This window comes from Xiphophorus maculatus, chromosome 3 (genome assembly GCF_002775205.1).
Source record: "Xiphophorus maculatus strain JP 163 A chromosome 3, X_maculatus-5.0-male, whole genome shotgun sequence".
NCBI classification, from domain to species: Eukaryota; Metazoa; Chordata; class Actinopteri; order Cyprinodontiformes; family Poeciliidae; genus Xiphophorus; species Xiphophorus maculatus.
This window is the reverse complement of record NC_036445.1, coordinates 25,014,355-25,036,625: the sequence shown is the minus strand read 5'-3', so window position 1 is coordinate 25,036,625 and position 22,271 is coordinate 25,014,355. Positions and strand designations below refer to the sequence as shown.

Here is a 22,271-nt window from a genome sequence, read left to right as displayed (position 1 = left end):
GGAGGAGTTGTGCTCCAGTGGGCAGAAGTAAACCAGGTCCATTCTCTCTCTTATTACTAGAATTGTAATTCAATGATCACCTTAGATCACACGCGTGCCATAAATCAGATAGGCTTGACAGAGGATGAAAAATTGTATTAATAATGTGAAACTTATTATACAGTCCCAAATGCTCCCTTGATAAATGACATTGTTTGGGCCTGACAATGATTGCATTTAAAACATTATTTCTTTCTGCGGGTGTGTATGCGTGTGTGTGTGTGTGTGTGTATGCGTGCGAATTTGCCGGACGAAGTGGCCGCGGTTTTCGCGGGGTGGGCAAGACGAGAGAGGTGGGGTTCCCAAGCCTCATAAAATATTCAAGATGTTTCCCACCGTTCCCTCTCGAGTCCAGTGGGCAGGCGATGGTTGTGTCGGCAGGGGTATAAAATAAAAATCAGTGTGTGTGTGTAGCCATCAAGAATCAAGCGGCTGGTGGCTCACCGCAGCATAAACACCCGAGCTCAGGAAAACCACAAAAAGGAGCTGCACACATATTCGAGTCATAAAGCGGCAGCGCTCGCACTATTATCATGACAGACTTCAGCCAGTTTGGAGAACTGCAGAAGTCGAATCGCTTGGTTTATTATTATATAAAAAAATTTTTTTGTTGTTTTTTTTTACTCTTCAAACCCCAGATTTAAGAGAGTTTTTTTTTTCATATCTCAATTTAAATAAGAGCTCTAAAGTAAGTCTCGACTTACCTCGAGACTTACTGTTCTTAAAAGAAAAGCAAGAGAAGTGCAAAAGGAGACACACCGTTGCTGAAATGTTCGTTTTCTTCTTTGCTCCATCACATCGGAAGAAGCTAAAAAGGGAATCATTTCCTAGTAAGTCCATTCTGCATTTATCAACTTGAAGAAACTCATTGAGAGACAAACCAAAGAGCAAAATCAGCGGGGACATGTTTTTTTGTTGTTGTTTTTTTTCTTCATTTACACCTTGTTTACCATGCCTTTGGGACATATTGAGGCAACCAGCCTGTCTGGCCAATGCCTGTGAAGCAGGAAATACCAAATGAAGTATGATTTAAAACGTGGACATTCCGCAGGAAATAAAGCATGTAGGGAACACACTGCCTCTAAAGATGGTGTCACAGATTCTTGCCTCACCACCGAAGTTGAACTATTTAGAGAATCTTTTGAACGGGCTTGAAAGCACAGAAATGAAGCACGTTAAAAGACAATTTTTTGTCCTGTCACAGCTATGATGCACTACTGCGACTTTCTACATGTGTCTGTTATAGTTTAACGTATGAATAGTTGGATGAACGGTAAAAATCTCTCTGTTTTACTGCGTCACTTTGCTGTCAGTCGGAGCCACTCCAAGCATTTGGTGTGAAGGTGATCAATTCCTCATCAGAGCAGACAGAGTGAGTGGCACTTGTGTAAATGTGCCGTATTTATGTGCTACCAGAGTTTTGGGGCTCATTGGAAAGTAGGGAGATGATAATGGAGTATTATTTACCAAGAGGTTGTGTATCTTGCCATCTAATTAACATAGGCTCCAGTGTGATGGAGTCTACTGAACACCTCTGTTTTGTAAGCTTTATACTTTTAAAATCATAACTTATGCAAGTGTTTGCAGTATCTGACAGTACCAAGACAGTCGCCTCAACCAGAGACTGTCGAATCTGAACCACTTGGTGCTTAAATTGCCTCAGGAGGGAATTGAACCTACCAGGTTTGGATTTGGAGAAACTACTCTGAAGTTCTGAGTTTTGTGACCGCAGTCCAGCGACACGGAGAGACTCGACTTTATCTGTAACCAGCCATGTTCACATCCTCTACTGTACTGTGTGAGGCGCCGACCCCCTTCTTCCCTGCACTGATCTTATTACCCCTCCCCGCCGCACCCTCCCTCTTCTCTTCTCCTCCTCATCTCCACAAATGACCATGATGGGAGGCCATTCATCTCACTCCTTCGGCCGCCACAATGAAATAAATCAAGAATTTTTCACCCCCCCACCAAAAAATATAACAATATTTGTATTTGGGGTGGGGCAGACGTAATTGATGACTGCGGCCATGCTAATTAAAAACGGCGGGGGTTTCATTAATCTTGGTCATTGAGGACAGGGAGGGGTTAGCGGAGTAGCCGCCACAGAGCTGGCTGGACAAGGGGACACGGGGGCCGCCGCCGTCGTCCTCATCGCTCAGGTGATTTGGGCCATTGTCGGAGTATATTACCAGAGCGAAGTTAATGTGAAGCGGCCATTAATAATCACGAGAAAAGTCACGCGGAGCTGGAGTTGGCCTCTCAAGTGTCTGACGGAGTACAGAGAAGAAACCCGACGAGACAATGAGGTGAACAATCACATGTGTTTACTGCCATGCTGTGGCTGGAGAAATTAATTGCTTTTCTGATTTGGTTTCACTTTTTCTTTAAAAAAACAAACCGAAAAAAAGAAGTAAAACACACATCCGCACACGCACACAAAGGATGCTGGATACCGCTCTGGAGAATTAATTACTCAAACGGTTTTCTGTGCTTTCCGTGTATTTACACAGCTATTAGGACTGACTCGATCGTAGTAGGCCGTGAAGGTTTGGAGGCCTGCAGGTTGACGCGCAACTTTGGCTTTTTCCCGTAACCGCTGAGCGAGAAGGAGAGCCGAAGAAAAAGAGAATTAAGCAGAGAGAGAGTGAAGGAGATGGGTGGGTTGGGTGGAAGCGGCAGCATATGGTGCCACAGTGCCATAAACAAGCTTTATGAAAAGAGCGGGGACATTTATTTAATCACAGAATACCTGAGGAATCGCAACGAGACACACAGTTTGTCCCATTATTGTTAAGCCATAAATTTAACTGCTTTACCTGAACGCAGAGGAAGGGGCTGACGCAGAAGCTGGAGACGACGCGGGGAAGCAGGTGAATTTATGTACGAGTGTGTTTGCAAAGTGAACTCGGCGTGTTATGGGTGTGTGTGTGTGTGTGTGTGTGTTTGTGTGTGTGGTGCTTCAGATGAATAGCCATAACAGTTATCCTCTGGTATCTGTGTATCTGCAAACATGGAGAGTAATAGACTCTGGGAAGCATCTGGGAGGGAACACGGAGATAAAAATGTTATTATTTTATTCTTTTAGAAGTCTCCCCGGTTATATTAACGTTTGAGTTTTGCACTTGTTTAATCTCCCCAGTCAGACAAAGGGTTTTCATAAAACCGTTGGGTTAAAGGCCCTCCAGTTTTCATGCAATTTCATATTTGTTTCAACTTGAAAAACCTCCTCTGCACTGCAGAGGCATGACTTAATAGATATCTACTAACTACATAAACACGAGCATCACCGTTTGAAAGTACACCCCGCTTCGGTAGAAGAGTTTTACCGATTGGGACAGAAAAAAAAAATGATTTGGTTTTAGGCAGATTGTAAATGTAGTCAAATCTCACCTGATGCAAAAACAAAAACACACAACATATTCCACACTTGCATTATTTATAACAAAGATGTGGAAAATAGAAAAAATATAGATGAAAAATATGAGTAGGGCCGAAATGATCAATCGGATTAATCATAATGAATCCATAATTGAAATAATCAAATTATTGTTAACTGGAATATATAGAGTGAAAAAGGGCGTATTGCTGAAAGTAGGACACACTCAAATCAGCAATTAAGACAAAAATGTAAAAAAAATATATATACATTTTGCATTTATGATAAAGTAAAAATAAAATAAAAATGAATTTAAATTCTAACCAAAACTTCTCAAGTGGCATAGTTTTATTCTAGAAAAATTCTAAAGAAAAAAAAAAAGCGTCTTTTGCTGTCCAATCATTAATTGGTGCATCCTTTGCTACAAATGTTAAAGTTATATTATTGCAATTTAGGCAATAAAATGCTCATTTTCTAATTAAAAAGAATGTTTATTTGCATTTTTCAATGTATTTCCAATATTGTTCAAAATAAGGCGTAAGTGGTTAAATGAAAAATCTTGCCGTTGTTGCTAGTTTTATCCAATTAATAGATTAAACGTCAGAATAATCGATGGATTAATTGATATATTAAAATAATTAGTAGTTGCATCACTAAATATGAGGGATTTGGAACGATGACCTTTAGCCATCACGTACAGTGCTGAAGGCAACATATCAGCATGGACAACTCAAACTAACTGTGAAGCGTGGAAGTGGAGGGGTTATGATTTGGCTTTGTTTTGCATCCACAAACTCTCTCATACCACAAGGCACTCCGGCTTTAAAAATGAGACCATCTGCCCAGCAGGTAGAACTTGACATAAATCAAGGTCATCAACAGAACAACAATCCTGCAAAACACAGCAGATCTACAAGAGAATGCTTGAAAAAAGAAAATAAGCTGTTGGGATGGCCCAATCAAAGTCCATAGCTCAACCTTATGATACCTCTTCGGAAATAAGTCCCTGCAAACCTGAATAAGCAATGAAGTTGAGAAGAGTCGGAGTGACTAATAGTCTTTCGGAAAACAACTACTCGAAGTGTTAGCTACTGAAGATGGAAGGTATTGAGTCATGAAGATGTTCTCTCCATTTTGGCTCACAACCTTGAAAGAACCGGATAATTTTTACGGTGTATTGAAAGAGGATTCACTTTCCTTTTAGCTTAAGCTACAAGGACACAAGGAACGACTAAAAAAACATGAGCTAAGCTCCACTTCAAAGCCAACAAAGAACAAAAACCTTAGATACAATTAAACTGCAAGTGCAATTTTGTGTCTGCGAGCATATTTCCACATGCACAGACACGCACGCCCACGCCCACACACACACACACACACACACACACACACACACACACACACACACACACACACACACACGCTGTGCCAGGTCAGAGGGACAGCGGTAGCTCAGAGCCAGCTGTGACCTGCCGGTCCAGGTGCTCAGGAAAACCGCTGTTAACGGCCACGATTGATGATCTAATCAAACTGTCACCACGGCGACCTGCTGCAAGGGGAGGAGCAGCGGCTGTGGTGCGGTTTGTGTGTGTGTGTGTGTGTGTGCACAGAGAGAGAGAGAGGAGGAGAGCAGGTGGGGTAGAGGGGAGGCGTTCAGGAGACCATGTGCATGCTTACCGTTAGTCCAAATTGAGAGTGACAGTCTCAATGGTGAAAAGGCCTCTTTTTTTTTTTTTTGCCCCCCTCCCCTTCTAAGTAATGGAGGACACAAGTCCAGCGTTCTTCCGGAGGATGTCACATAATCAAGGGAGACGCCCCTCTGAAACATGCCGCCTCGGCGACGTCTCCCCAAACAAAATGGCATGCCCGGCTCTGCCTTCTGTAATATTGCAGATCAGATTGAGAACGGCAGGCCTGGAGACGGCAGACAACGGCGGCGCAGGCGGACGTTTGAACTGCCAGCTTCATACATCTCCCATGAAGGACGTTCAGAATCACTGGGTTAAGGCAACCTCTGTCTTATTGGATTAGCGACCTTAAAAGCCTTCCATGCTTTCTAAATCCCACACAAAATCTAAGAAACGTTCCCATATTTGTTGATTCCCTATAACCAAAAACTCACTATAAAAACAATGTTCTAAACCACAGAGGGCCACCTGCTTTGATTTACATGAACTAAGCTCACAGATGGATGAAGCAAACCCTGCAGATATCCAATGAAGAACAAGAATTCAAGTCAACTCATGGGGAAATATGCAAAAGTAAAAGTCTTTGATCCCAAATGTTTTCACAGTGTATCGCTTTTCTATGTCATATTTTGCAATTCTTGTAGAATAAATTTTATTTATTTTGGATTTTTAGTTACTTGTTTAGTAGCATTGACAACCAGAGATTCAGGAAATTAACCTGGTTATTATATATATTACAAACTTATTGGCACTTCTGTTAATTATGTGCAAAGGCACTTAAAATAAACTCATCAACAGTAGCCTAACATCCAAACAAATGAACGCTAAAAGATAATTACAAATTACTTTTCATTTTAGAAATGTTTTTCTTGTCGCATCAAAATTATTGTAAAATAAATGCAAGTGAACCACTTTTTAATTTGTATGTCACTTTTTTTCTTTTTTAGCTCAAAGTTTCTCTAAAAAAATCACACACAAAAATAATCATTGTCCTGGTGTATAAATTATATGATTTGAGAGCGAGGTCTATTTCTCTTAGGCTCCTGAAAATAGACAACAGAGGAGATCATGCCACTCATTTAAGTTTGTCTTCATAAGTAACAAAATGACGACAATAATTATGAAATTAACTTGCTCATTTCTATAGTCGGTGCGATAAAGTTCAAAACAACTGAAACTGTGACAAAGGAGGCTGGACAAAGGCCCAAGTTCATCTTGCCACATTCAGCATCATTCAGCTTCTATGCACAAAATCAAAATATCAAACAAACTTCCAGAAAACTGCAAAACAGCCAAAACACTGAGCTCATTTAAAATCTAGGCTGAAAACCCACCTGTTCATCAAGTGGAACATTGCTGAACATAGTTAATGTACATTTGCTAGATAATCGTAATGATGGCATTTGACAAAATGTAATGTTTATTTCTTCTTTCATAATTGGTGACTGTTTTTATGATGTAAAGCTCTTTGAACTGCCTTGTTGCTCTTTATTTATACAGCATAATTTGATGTATAAATAAACTTGACTTGCGACCGGTCACAGTGAGGTGGATGGCTAAACACTCACCAAAACCTTCTGACTGAGAGTTCCTGTAAAGAGTGGCATCAACGCCAAGTAGCCGTAGCAACCATTAAATACTTTATACATGCAATGTGTTTGCCTGGGAAGAATGCCAGTAAAAAAGCAGTTTGCTTAACTATACCAGCACCTTCAGTAGAACTGTCAGCTGAGACTAAGAGTGAGATTTTAGGCAGCTAGCATTATCGGTGAGTCTGATGTAAATCAAAAGATATTTACTTTGAACAGTAAGTGATGCCCACTGTTAGGTATGGTGGATAACATATGATTCTGTACATCTGTTTCTCTCGGACGGCCTTGGGAATGTTGAGCGCGAGGCTTTCTGAACTCTCATTCCTGTCATTATTTCTGTCATCTGTCACTGCTGAAGACACTTCCGCAACATAACAGCATCAGCGTGTCCCAGCACGCTGCAGTTCCCCCTATAAATCACACCAATGAAGTCGTTCCTTATTTAGCCGTGAAGAGAAAAGTTCAGGAAGTTGTCCAACTTAATAGCAGCCTTGTTGATCGCTGCCTGTTCCGCGCGCGCTGTTAATCACCTTCCCCAGGATACATCCAGGACTGCCGCTCGCCCGTCCAGCTCGCATTAATTTAATCGCTGCTCGGCTAATTCATTGATTAATTGGTTCATTAGTGATGCCTGGCAACATCCATTTCTGCTATGACAGTCTGATGTTTCAATTGGGAAGAAAAGAAGAACGAAAGAAAAAAAATACGCAGGCTGGCGGCAGCCCAGTTGCTCCACCGTCCCTCCGCGCACGATGTCCAACTTCTGTCGACGGTTAAGCCGCACAGTGGCGTCACAGAACTACCCGTCTGGTTCTGTGCCGCGGGATGCCAAACGGACACGAAGCTGAGGTGTGGACATTCGCTGTTGTTCTTTGCTTGAGTAATGTCAGTCGGGCTTCAGCCGGCGGGGGTGAGATCATACAAAAAAAATAAAATAAATAAAAAATACAAAAGCTGGAGGGACTGTTGGAACTGCGCTGCCCAGATGAGGTGGAAGATGAACAACTGCTGCCGGTGTATTCCACGAGTCAAGGTCACATTGCTCCGGCGTGAAAAGTGGCTTCTGACTGTGGGACGAGCTGTCAGCTGCTGACCAGCGTCACTGTTAGTAATAGGAGCTGATAGCACCCTGGCTCACCCTAGAACGAGGAGGAATAGCACACAGCCCTGAAACGAGAGCCGACATGATATCACAGGCCGATCGAGATGCCGAGGAACATGACCTCTGACCCGGACTCTGAGACACAAGCTTAGATTTATAATTGGCATTTTTCTCGCAAAGGCATTCTGGCTAATAAAAGGAAATGAAGATTTTTAGCTCTAAAACGTGTCCTGTTTCCTGGCCACAAACACACAAACCCACACACACTCCCAATTCGACGCCATATGCCCGTGACAAGTGCATAAAAATGGTTCCCAGGCGTTCGCACGGGGCCAACCTATAAAAACTTAATGCACCTAATTTTCCAGTAATCAAACTTTTATAGACTGCGGTGGCTTTTAAACTAACAAATTTTAATTATCGCTTAATTTTAACAGCAATATTAGCGCGATCCCTCATTTTGCAAGTGTTCACTCGCCATGAAATATTGAGCGGGGTAAACAGGGAGGCGCGGCGTCCGCTGGCTCCCGTTCAAACGAAGCAGCCAGCGAAACACAAAGGTGAGCTAGAGGTCTGAGGGCCTGCCAGGACCGAGCGGGGACGGCACGCGCCGCGCCTGCCCTCTGCGAGACGGAGCTTTGTTGATACTGCGGGGAGAATAATGACGGAGGATTCTATTTCAGTAATCCAATTCAAAAACAAATACTCATTATCATTACACACAAGCTGATAGATTTTCAGAGTTTCTGTTCATTTAGAGGATATTAAAAATGCAAAGTCCTGACTGCTGATGACTGTTCTCGCAGTGCTGTCTCCAAACATGCTCACAGAAAGTTGAGTGAAAGGAAAAAACCTGGGGCAGGACAGTTCTAGTGTGCCGAGCAAACTTTCTGAGAAGCTGGATTTGGGGTTTTCAATGACTGTAAACTATGATCAACTAAACTGATAAAATTAAGAAGAATAATCTATCACTCCGATACCAATATCGGATTGGGAACACAACAACAACAAAAAAAAGAAGTATCGGATTATCTTTGTCTGAATCTAAAATCTCTGGTGTAAGACCTCTGCTCCAGGATTTAATCAGCCCCTTCATCTCTATCAGCAGCTCTTGTATCCCACACACAGACCCATTGGTAACTAATAAATGGTCCAGTTGTTCTCGTACCTATTATTGTTGACTGATGTTCTTTGTTTGAGTTATATCCCTTGAGGAAGCCTTTTCTAACATTCCACTCCAGAAAATAAGTAATAAAAGTGTGTATGATTCGTGCTAATATCGGATCAGGACAATATTGGTATCGGCCAATACTCAAAGCTGGGATATCAGTATTGTATCGGAAGTGAAAAAGTTGTATCGGTACACCCCCAGTAATAATACTACACAGCATAATAATAATTCACTTTTTGAATTAAAGAGTTAAAATAAACTTTCTATGATATTCCACATCAGTTGGATTCTAGGTGCGCTAGGGCTGGACGATAAAACTTAAAAACGTATCACGATACAAGGGACTCATATTAGTCGGCACTGATAAGTACTGATTAATTTTTAAGTTTTACATATTTATAAGGCTGCCAAGCTGGTGAGGTGACCTTTTCCTGTTTTATCCAGTTTCCTCTCCAGCTACTGAACTCATTTCCTCTTTCACTCCACATAGTTCTTTACATTTTCAAACACAGGGCATGGTGGCCAAACATGAAACTGTTGCTAGGTAACCAAAGAGCGAATGAGTTGATGCCACCAACCTTGCTTAGCTGGCAAGGATTGAGCAGCTAAAGCCTTTAGTCTGCCTACATCTCCCAGAACTGAATCAGAGTTCATTGAAAATTCTATCATATCTGTTGATTCTGATCATGTGTCTATTGCAATACATGTTATTATTGATCTATTGCCCAACCGTGAGATGCACCTATCAGTGTTTTTATAATTTTATATTTAGTTTTATTTGTATTACAATATTTTATGCTGCAAAGTGTAAGAAAAAATAAAATCACTTAAAAGGGCTAAAGAAATCCAGACACCCTCCCTGCCTTATCATGCAGTTAAATTCCCTCTTCTTGCAGCAGCCACACAGGATGCTACTGACTGCTGCCCCTGGGTGGCTGAAAACGAGGCCTTTACCACCCAACACCAAGCCAGAGAGGCAAAGTGCTGACACGAGCAGATAAGAGAAGGAAGAAAGACGAAGATTAAAGCGCAGTTTCATTATCAATAATTAAGGGAAAGGATTTATTATAATGAATTAGGAGTTGTCTTTATCTACTCTTTATCTCCCCATCACGCTACTAACATTTTTACTTCCCTCACACACATGCACCCCCACACACACACACCCACATGCATGTACCCGCCGCTCGCCCACACTGCTAGTGGTGTTTGTGTGTGACATGACCCCCGCCTGCTCCGTGTGCTCCATATTGCCACCATGCTGGCTCCACGCATGGCTCTTCCGCCCCTGCTCCCCCCGTCCAGCTCAGACGGTCTCGGCCCTGCGTGCCGGGGCAATATGGCCACGCTGCACTGCATGCTGGGATGCGGCTGCGAGCCCTGCGTCCTGCGCCGCGGAGCCAGATGCCTGCTCCGGCGAGATCGAGGTCGGCCCCTAGCTCGACAACACGACCGACCGCGGGTTCGTGTCGGTTCGGTCTTGTGGACACGTGCAATAAAAATGCTGCGCAGTCACAACCAGAGCAACGCTCACCACCGGCTACAGGAGTTTTACGGAGGTTACATTTTCTATGCATCTACTCTAAACTCTGATCTTCTGAGTGGATCTACGTGTCTAGAAACTTTAAACCAGCAATCCAAGATATTTAAAGGTATAAATGAGGGAGGAAAAACTAATCTTAAAATTTCGCTGTTAAAGAAGCTTAATGTGACAACTTGGTGTCACTAAGGCTCCAAAACAAGAGGCTGTCTGGACCATCCGATATTCGAGTCGCCCCCGGATACCTATGATCTCCAAATTCTTGAGATCACCTCTAATAATGCTTATAGTTCCCTATTTTAATAGTGCCAATACCAAACATATCTTAACATTTATGTGCACAGTGGAAACTCTCTTAGCATTACCGCAGAAGCCAGTATCTATTGTCTTGCTTATCTTTGCTATGAGAGATACAGCCAGTCAGTGAAAAGGAAAATGAATAGCGCTTCTGGATTGGCTGCTTTGCAAATGCCAGTCAATAGCACGCCAAGCAGCATTGCGGCTAGTTATTTCAGCTTCCTAAGTCGTGTTTTATTTTGAATATTTTAGTTTTGCTCTATGAGAAAATTCACAAGAAGGTGAACATGCAAATACTGAACTGGAAATTAAATGCTGACTGGTTGCTTAGGAACAATGTAATGAAAAAGTATTCTCTACCGTTACAAATGTAAACATGTAGAGTTTAGTAAGCACTTCTGTAGCACAGTATGGTGGAAGAAGTCCACCATTCCAAAAGTCTTGGAACCGTGTTAACAGCGTAGCATCATAAACTCTTTAAAATAACCAGAGATTTTACATAAAAATATGGTGGCCTCTGATGGAAACTTGATAAATGCATTGTAATTGCCTTGAAACCGTGTTTCTGCTAGACATTAAATCCACTTTCTTTGCTGGCTGCCTCCATCCGCCGACCCTGTGAGCTGAGCTGATGACAGACTCTGCAAGACATTACGTATTTATTAGTTTATTTATTGTTTACCTTTTTAGCCTTAAAACGCACTTACGTGTTTTTGATCAACAGGTTTTGTGATTTTAACCTCCATTGGTTGAAGGAGTGAAATTTTGCCCCACACTCTCTAGCTAAACATTAATTGTTGGTGTGTTGCTTTAAAAAAAAAAAAAAATTTATTGTGACTTGCTATAAAATTGATTGCCCTTTGGAAAATGAATAAAGATCTGAATCTGAAAGGTCAAAGATCACCTTCTCTGAATGATTCTACCTTGAAAAATGTTATCGGAGGCATTCTGTTCTTTTGGCATAAGTGGTTAGACAAATCAGTCACTGTACTAGAGACGATTCAGTAAAGCACAAATATTTTTTAATAACAGAGGATTTTTCTTAAATGATTAAGCATACTCAAATTAAAGGTTATCTGCATCTTAATGTGTAATATTATAAAGCCATAATAGAGTCGATTTTTGCACTTGTGAACCAGACCTCCTCAGTTGAAGACAAACTACAAGAAGCCAGTTATCAATTGCATAACCTTCACCTACAGCTTCAGTGTAGCGAGTTTAAATGGAAAACCAGTCCTTGTTTGCACAACTCTCGCTGCAGTCTCGTCTCCATTTGGTGAGTCACCGCACCTGCGCTGCTTTCGTGCATCCTGGAAGTTATTTCTGGATGTGGGTTCATGCCTTTTTCCCCTTGAATTCCTGTTTTTCCTCCATGAGTTTCTAGCACCAGCTTACGTAGCTCAGACACACGCTAACGTTGTAGCTTTAAAAAAAAAAAGGAAAAAAAAGGAAACATGCCCCTCATGGCAGTAAAAACTTTCTCCCCAGCTGCGCATACCGTACCCTGTGCTCCATCTTCTACTTTAAACAAATACGTCTTTCCCCCAGGCCTGTCGGCACTCCGCTTCCGAGAGTGACGAGTGTATTAGTCGGGGATGCTTATTATTACAAGCGTGAAAATGGCAGGCGTTTTTAACAATTACCTATAAAAACAGGTATGCGGGACGGGTCAGTTGTGTTTCGGGGCCCTGTTTTTAAAGGACTAATTACAAACAGTTGAGTCAAGGTTGCTGCTGTCAGTCAGGCTCTCAACCTCTGGCCTTTATGGTGGAGTGTTTGTTTAGGTGTCTGCAGAGACCCCATGCAAATATGACAGAGGATACCGGGTTCATAAAGATGGGAAGATGGGCTAAAAAGGTAAATAAATAGTTGTGCTAAGAGCAAAAAATACTGGCCCATGTGTGTAAATCAGAACATCCTCAAACAGTAATATTTATTTCAGGGGTGAAATTGAAAAACAGACCAAATAAAAGATAGCTGCTGTCATTTTTAATGTAATATTCTAATTCCCAAAAAATAAGCAAATTATAATCTTGATCTTGAACAACTGTAAGCTGTAGTTATTAAAATTAACAGTAGTAAACATGAAACACATCACTCCGTATTAAGAATCTATATATGCTTTAAAGATTTGAATGACTGAAATCAAACACAATTCAAAGATGTGCACCTCTAATGTAGAATAAAGGGGCCGTATTATATGTTTTCCAGCCACATAGTATCAATCAAGTAACTCTGTCACCTTCAGTTGTTATAAAAATGATAAATATTTCAAATATGACTCAACGGAAATTTGACTTTGTCGAAATTGGGCCTCTGTCTCTTTAAAAAAAACTCTTGCTCTTTCTGAAACTCCACCTTCAGGACATCATCACAACATGGCTCCTCTATCGAACCTTTAACAATGTTTTTATGAGAAGTAGCTCATATAATGAGCTCAGCAGATGTGCAGCTCCACCAGCTGTTTGCCAATTATAGCTGGCTAGTCTGAAGGAGCCAAATAGGGAAATTGTGTGGGAGGGATGCTCTCTGAAGCAGAAGCTTGGAAGCTGCAAATTAGAGGAGGAGCTTTGACCTTGTAGGCGGAGCTAGGTCCAACCAGGCGTTTTGCACGGCTGATTGGTTGCCAAGGGAGATTAAAGGATTTCTCAAACATGCATGAAAGAATAAAGGCAACATTCCAGGTATGTTTTTGATGACAGAATAATATTATAACACAGGGTGATGCTCAAAAAAGTTGATTTTACATAAAACGGCCCCTTAAAACAAACATACATGACAGAGAAAAAAAATGATGTAGTCAAGCAAAATGTCACCAGATCTAAGCTGAGAATCCCAGTTACGACTCCTTAATTTAAACCCGACTTCCTCCTGAGGGGGCCTTCATTCTTCGCTGAGCTTGTTAACGCAGCATATTTCAGGCTGATTGCCGTAACCTCTCCGCATCCCAGCCCTCCTGTTATAATCAGGACAACCCTATTGTTCTCGTGTGAATTAAGACGACTCGGCGTGTTTGACGAGCAGCGCTCAGTCAAAACGAGAAGCGTCACGAGCCGCACTGCGGCCTCCGACGCTTCGCGCGCGCGAACTGGAAACGCCAGATCGGATCCGCGGAAGAAGTCAGCGTGGCTCGAACTGCTCGTTCCAGCGACGTCAAATGGGGCAGGTTCTCGTAAACCTGTGCGGACGTGTGTTCCTCGTGACTCTGTGACAGCACACACACACACACACGGAGATAAAAGGACAAAAAAAGCCCTCATCTGCGCTCAGTGCCTGCAGTTAGGAGTGCTGGTGTGACTGAGACAAAGACCCAGTTGTGTCACTTCCCAACAGTTCAGCCCTACCTCTCTCTCCCCCTCTCTCTTTCCCAGAACCTGTCAGGTAGTGGGAGTTTGGCGTCTCACCCTTCCTCCTTTTCGATTCGTCTTCCTCCCTCTCCTCTCCCCACCCCTCCTCCTCTGGGGGGTAGAACAATGTAAGGGACTAATATTAGCTTTTTATTTAAACAGATCTGACCAGCGCCACCCAGCAGTGTCCGCTCTTCATTAGTGCAAAGTGATTGTATGGAGACACCGTGTCCTAATTTCCTACAGGTAGTTTTTCCCGCTGATGGATGGACTCTGAGAGGGAGGGGAAGTTGCTTGAGAGAATACGGGTTAAGGCTTACTGGAACACTGCGGGTTTTTGTCTGATGATGCCTTTTTTTTTCCCCGGTTTTCCTCATCAAACACTAAAACTTATTCAATTCTTGTTAATCCCAAAAGATCTACTGTGACAAGTAGGAAGTGGCAAAGCAGAGCAGGATTCTGCTCCGTCTCTCTCTGAACAGCCACGCAGCAAGGAAATAGATTTAAAGCAAAAGCAAAGGAGGTGGGTTAGCGGCGCTCGTCAATGACGGACGGGGTCGTCCAGGACATTTTGCCTTGAAATCTCATCTCCACTGCCAAGATATTGAGCATACAGTATCACCATCTGCAACAGCTCTTTGAAGATTTTCCTTTGGGAGAAATAAAGTATTTTTCGACTGATTTGATTCTGTTTTACAATTTTTCCTCACGTTTTTCTGCCTCAATCTTAAAGGGTCGCCTGTGTTCAGCACCAGTCGGCTTCCTTCCCTGGCCGTACCGAGGAAAAAAAATCATAATGCTGCCTCCACCGTGCATCACTGTGGGACGGTTTGTCCGGGGCCTTGTGCAGGAAATGGTTGCATATATTTCAAAATGTTCAATTTTGGTCTGAGCTGTGGTTCGCTGCCGCTCCACCAGAGCTAAAAGAAAATGTTAAAAGGTTTTTAAATATTAGAAAATGAATAAATAAATATCACTGGTGTTTATGTTCAAGACATAGAATAGGACTGGAGTTTGAATTCAGGTTAACTTTGTTATATTAGGGCCAGGCTAAGACTTATTTTATCATAGTATTACGAGAATAAAGTAGTAAACAAAAAATACAATAAGGAATGTCAAGTCTTGTGAAGTTATACTTTGGTATAAGTGTTACAGATAATACTTAGTTGAAATCATCTTAATCTCTTAACACAACAGCATCAGATTATTATCAGTAGCAGAACTTTGAAACGATCATGTCTATTTCGAAGACAAACTGAGCTGCTCATGTCAGATCAGTAAAAACGTTATGTTTTTTCTATAATATTATGTCTACTCTCGTAATGACACAAAAACTATCATAGCCTGGCCCCGATACTCCGTTGTACAACTCACAGAAGGGATGATTGCAATAAAAAACACGTTCTGAAAAAATATTTTCAATCGTTTGTCATTTCATTTTATTTCTTTCTTTATTTATTTTTTTAGAAAAGAACGCGAGCAAAAAAAATGAAAAAAAAAAGAATTTACTCAAATCTGATCTGGCATGAAAAACATCAGATTTTAATTCTGATCCACATCATGCAGCTCTATCATATAGTAAGCTAATAATACAAATCATGAGGAGTTGACTTTTTTTTTTTTTTTTTTTTAAATCAACATTCGTCAGACATTTTAGATATCTGTCTGAAATCTCTCCGTGTTTGTGGTCCCAGGAAGATTTGGCTAAGTGGAGTCTAGCATAGCCAACAGCTAGTCAGGCCTTCCTCTCCTCCTCTTCCTCCTCCTCTCTACTTTTGACTAACAGATCTCCCAAGTGTTCTAAAAATACCTGGTGAACAGGGCTGCAGCGATGGTGATGAAACTGCCTCTCTGACACTGTCCCACTGCAATCCATCTCTCCACCGCCTGCCAGCCAGCATATGTTTGCAATTGGCTCCCCCCAACAACCCCCATTGCCTCTCAACTCCCCACCCCTCCGCAAACTGGTCCCCAGTTGCCTGTTCGGATACCCCCCCCCACACACACACACACACACACACCCTCTCCACCCGTTCCATTACACACTAACACACACGCCTACACACAGGCGCATGCACAATTCCCCATCCGCTCCCTCTCGCTGTCTCTCTTTCTCCCTCAGCAAGCGTCCTAGTCTCCAGGTCTGGGCTTTCAAAACCGGTGCGGTTATCAATCACTGAGCCAGCTCTGTCTCGTACACCCACACACACACCCCCACCCGCACACACACTTCCTCTCTTTCTCAGTTTCCTTCTCTTCTTCCTTTCGTCTCCAGTCTCTCTTGTCTTTCCATCCCTCTATCTCCATCTCTCTTCCCGTTTCACTCTTCCAATCCTGTCGTCCTCTGCCTCCTCTTGCACATTTGCCCAAATTTGTTCCACTTAATAAGCCCTCCCCAATGACCTTGCGCTAATTAAGCTGCACTGCGTTGGAAATATGATGGTTAATTAATGATGAGATAAATTCTGTCTGCAGGACTGTCAGAAAAATGATGACACCGTGTTTTACAGGTTTAAATAGAACAAACCTTGTGGCTGTCCTCTCTCAAAGAGAGACGCAGAAGTGTGTGGGTGTGCGCGCGCGTGCCGGGGTGTGTGTGTGTCCGTGTGTGCAATGAAAGAAAAGAGGAGGTTGTGGTCATTTGCAAAAAGAATTTGCAGGCCATGGTGGCTAATGTTTTCACATGTAGGTATGTTGTTTTTTTTTTTAATTTCTATTCCTTTTTTCAAAAACACTGATTAAATCAAACCACTGGGGGTCTCCACGCTGCTCTGTGCACTTTGACCTTCTATATTAAATCTGCTGTTTGGGCAAATTTTCCCCAAAATTTGAAAGAGTTGAAACAAACTAAAGCAACAGCTGAGTCTCTAGTGGAATACAGTTAGACATCAGTGTAACTTCATCCGAGTAAAATCTGACATTTCCTTGGTTGGTAAACGTTGGTGAAGATGTCGCTACTTGAATTTAAATAGTTATTTTTTACTTTGATTTTGTCATTTCCTTGTACAGGTGGGGCGGATCAATCAGGGTGGATCAATCGGGGCAGACTGAGTTTAGTTTCCCAAACTTCTTTGAAACTTTACATCATCTTCAAAGTTTGACCTGATAGTCTTTTGTCCGGGAACTTTAATTTGCAGCTGAAGTTTGTTCTTTTTGTTATTTATATTGATAATCACTTACTTATGGAAATGTCTGCATGAAGCTTTTCTCTACTTAATTTACTTCCTCTCACACTTATTCAAGTAGGAAATGATGAAAGCTAATTCCGGTCCCATGCAGACAATGTAGGAAAACTACACAACCCATATCAATATCGAATTAAAATCAGTTTGGTGGAGGTGACAAAGTATTAGCAGACTCTAAATTATCTGCAGAAACTCTGCCACTCTGCCTACTTGTGTATTTTTTTATAGAACATGTCTATAAAATATTCAAAAGAAAATGTGAAGTTACTTGATATACTATTGACTGGTGTGTGAAGACCAGCCAATTGAGGAGCGGAAGGGTTTCTGCAGATTTCACCAACTCAAATTTAAGACTAGTTGAGACCTCTTTAAGATCACTATCAAAGGAACAAACATGTATCTCCACAGAAATGTATGAACTTGTTCACCTAAGTGGCGATAAATTTGCACTTACCCAGGATAAACGCAAAAAAGCTTGCTAGCTAGCCATCTGTGACTAGGAAGCTAGCAATGAAGTTCTCTGCGTGCAACTAACTCTTGTGAGAAAAACCAACAATACATAGTTTTTAAAGGTGTAGTTAGGATCACGTTGTCCTCTGTAAAAGGTAATGTTCCCACAGGTTTCATTCTGAGAAAGACCACTTGTTTAGATGTTACAAGGTTGGCCCAGAAGTCACTGTGTGTAGAATTGCAACCACAACAACTAGTCTTTTTTGCTAAATTACAAAATCTTCAATATTACCAGAGTTGGTAGCAGGTGGTAATATTCATAGAAGCCTGCTTTTTCATATTAGATGGGTTTTAAGGAAAGAGGGATTTAAAAAGGAAAACGTCGCTGCATTTGGGAAGTCACAAAGGGTAGATATATGTTTTGGGAGTGGAAAAACGGAAAATTTTCCTGCAACCTGTAGAGAAACGGAGGTTACAGCATCCAGACCGCAGATGAAACAGACCTGCAGGAGCTGAGGAGACCCTGGATGAGTTGCCACGTAATCCAGAGCAGCAGCTGACAGTAGGAATTTAGCTGATAAAGTCTGAAAGATTGAAAGGCATCTGGTCGGACCGCTCGCTGCTATATCTGAAGCCACTTGTCATGTCTAATACAGCATGTTGTCAAAAGTATCAATTTTGGTTGCGGAGAAATGAAAAAAATAAAAAAAAACACGTCTGTTTCTATTTCAGCAGCTCGCTTGACAGATTGAGAGGTGTTTAAAGTCTCATTTGGGCTTGTCAGTGTTTCGGGGGGGTGGAGGGAAGGGCGCTTCACAACTTCATCTGCTCATCGCATACATACACACACACACACGCGCAAACACACCCCTTCTGACAGCAGGACTCTGTCTCTGATAGACAGGGCCAAGCGAGCGAGGCATTCCACATGCGCAGCAAACCCCACACTCACATCCCATAGACAGAAATGGGGAAAAAGCAACATCATTCATCCTTAATTCAAGAGAGAAAGATGAGGGAGAGAGCGAGATAAAGTTTGACAGAAGGGGGGCGCGCGGGAAATGATGTAAGCAAGAGACGGAGACAGACAGCAGACAGCCATTTAACTCATTAGGGAATGAGAGGATTTCATGTTATATTTAGCTGGAAATTTAACTAGCGGGGAATTTGGGTTTGAGAGCTTGCAGAGGCTCCGGCAGAGTTTGCTGCAGTCATCCTCCAAAATCTTGAGGTCACTTCTTCTGGAGAGTCAGCGCGTAAAGAAACAACAGAAAAGCTGAACAGTTCTACTAGATCCATCCGAGAAACACATCGAGGCTCTTTGCGTTTCTTTCAAACACGTTCGTTCTGAGCAAAGCGTGATTCTGAATGCAGACAGTGACTTATAAAAAATGCAGCCGCATGCGTTTGATTTACCTTTCTTTACGCTGCCCGACTCCGTGTTTTCCCAGCAGGTGGGTATTGAGGTGTTTCTTCATCACAAAGGCCCATCTACAAAAAAAAAAAAAAAACACAAAGCAAGAGCACAAATTCAGCACCAGAGTTAACAGCGGAATACAATCGAACTTTACTGCAGGATCAAAGCCAGAGCTTTGTGATAAAAGAGTGAAACAAAAGCGCTCTATTTGCCAAGGTCAAATATGCACACTGCGATTTAGACGAAAGAGATCACTTTCAAAAAGCGTGAATTAAAACACATTCATGGCTTAGATTCTTTAATTTTTTTCATAAGAAGAAACATTTTAGCAAATATTTACTGTAGCCTGGGATTACCAAGAGCGGTTATAGCAGTCAGTATCAAACTTGAAATAGGTAGGACCTCATTCACCTCATTTTGAAAAAAACTGATTTACAGATGCCCTAACTAATCAATTGGTGACTAAATTTGAGTAACAATCAGCTTGATTGGTGAGGAACTAAATATAATCTTTTTCCAACCACTGAACGCACCATATCAAAGTGCTACCAGGCCAGACTAACACTCTTCAATTTGGATGTTGTTACTGAGGTTAGAAGGTTCAACATTATCTATTTTGAATATCAGGAGTGGTGCTTAGAAAGAAACCAAAGTATGAAGAGAAATGTGACAGTTTTTTTTGTTTGTTTTTTTTAAAGGAAATTATCTGAATATTTTTATTGGATTTTCAGCTAAATAAATCCCCAACCAATACAAAAAAAAGGAAATAATGTTCCTACAATCAGCAATATATAGCAACGACATAACTAAAAGTTAAATGCTTTACAAACAGCTTGGAAGGCCTCACGATGGCTACTAACTAGCTATTAGCTCAAATCTTTGGGGAATATTTCAGAGTTTTGTAGGTAGGACATTTACTGTCCATGATATCTCTGATTAGCCATGCTTTAATAAAAGAGAAAACAATATTAATGAACTCTTTAAGGTAAAGTATGCAACCCAAACCAACCGGCTGTTAATGAATTTTAGCACAACCAGGAGCACAAAGTGTGAGTCTCCTGACTTAGTCGGCACCTTTTTGGTGGTGTTTTTGTGTGGGTCTCGCCCCGTAACACGAGTGTTCCACCAATACACTCGCTCTCACACACGTGCAAGAATTTAAACGCACATGTATCAACAGAACACGCAATCGCACGCACATAATCAAAACCCAGCAGAGTACCATTGCTCGACAGTCACCACAACGTCCCGACTTTGTCGAGGGCCCCGAGTTTAGCGTGTCTCCGAAACAGCTTATGAAAACATAATGAACGGATGACAGGAATAACTACTCTGACATCCAAGCTGCTTCGCCAGTGTTTTCATCCCCTGGCCCTTTTCATTTAGCACCCATCACTTCCCATTATTGTGCCACGGAGAGACAATGACCACATCTGAGAGCCGGGGACGGCGCAACGACGAAACATGAAAGCGGAGTCGAACCGGCAGCTGCGCGGCTGGCACCGTCGCTGCACAAACTCAGTCCCTCCCTTTCCTTCTTTTCTGGATGTTTTCATTATTTTTTTTCTCCCCCTCTCCTTCTTCCAAGTCGACCGGCATTCTATTTTTTAGCTTTTGAAGCTTTCCTTCTCGCTCGGTAGTCGTATTTTGTGAAGCAAAAGCATAATTATTTCACCATTTATGTCGGTGTGTCAGTTTTCGCTTCCCTTTTTTTCCCCCTTCCAACACACACTGCAGTGTCCTCCACGGCCCTGGAGTCCCGTCCGTCACGGAGGCCCCCGAGGCCGACTCTAACTAACACCATCATATAAATATTCAAACATGTTCCACTGTTTTTCCTCATTATCGTCACTCTAGATCTTCGCAATCCTCTCCAACTCCGTCCGTCCACCACATCCAGAGTGATGCCTCGGAGTTAAACCCGGGAGCTAGCGCACGGCTACATCTTGTGCGTTCCAGTAAGGGAGACCGGCAAGATCAAAATGCCGGGCTTCGCTTTTGACCGACGCCGTCGTCTATAAATAAATATGCAAGCAAAATTAAGATATTTCTGAGGGAGGTGGTGGGGCGAAAAATAGTTAATCAATATCATGTTTGAGGGAAAAATGTGAGCCTCTGGAACACTTCACTCGTGCCTGTTTAAGTCGTCGTGTTTAGACATGAAGGGAAAAAAAAGAGCTTGCAAACATTCCTGTTAATTATGTATTACAGCTGTCCTTCATAAACCTAATTACAGAGTGCTGAAAGGCAACGAGGGCAATTTGCATATGCGCATGAAAGACAAGACATATGCAAAATATGATTTTAATTAGCATTCTTTGATAGCGAGGGGTACAAATCAAACCGCCGTGTTGTGAGATTTTCATCACAGCTTCTTTATTTTTTTTTTTTTAAAAACAGGATTATTCTCTGAATGGCACCAGCGCAACACGGTTAATGCCCGCGGAGGCACCTGGCACGTACAGAAACGGCGACGTGCGTTCATATTCAGGGACGTGCACGCCGCCAGGCTACCGTGCGTAACTGGAAGTGGAGAACGTGCACAAAGGGCGATTACACGTTCACAATTAGTTCTTCACCATGTGATTATCTTAACACACACACACACCCCAAATGTGGGCTGCAGACACACAAGGGCAGAAAAATGGTTATCCTTCCTCACGAAAAGACATCTACAAGTACCCAATCTCTCATGCGCGCACTAACACAGAGAAGGATCCCGTATCTAAATGTTAAGGGGCCAAATCCATTTGTTTAAGGCAGTGTGTAATCAGCCCCCTGCCCACGGTGTGTGTGCATCCTCCGCCATCCAGGTCAAGGCCTCAGCTTGTCGTCCCGCTGCCTTGGGCTGCATCATCAGCCCCAACCATCAGCCTTGATGGTTATTGTAACAAAGGGATACTTTAACATGCCATTCATCCATATCAATTCTCTTCCCCCTCATGAATTGAACTAATAAGGCTGTGCCTCTGCCCTCCAGGGATGCTCATAATATCCATTGCGGATATGAAAAGAAAAAAAAAAGAAAAAAGAAAAGAAAAAATGAAAAGGCAGAAGGAAAGACGGA

The 22,271-nt window shown here is 42.2% G+C and overlaps 1 protein-coding gene across 1 annotated transcript in view; it reads right to left on the bottom strand.

Moving 5' to 3' along the window:
• znf407 (zinc finger protein 407) overlaps positions 1 to 22,271 on the bottom strand; it is a 198,965-nt gene that overhangs the window by 95,267 nt on the left and 81,427 nt on the right. Inside the window, exon 5 of the mRNA XM_023331438.1 lies at positions 19,204 to 19,278. Within this exon, the coding sequence (XP_023187206.1) occupies positions 19,204 to 19,278 (75 nt within the window). The remainder of the gene's footprint in view (positions 1 to 19,203; positions 19,279 to 22,271) is intronic.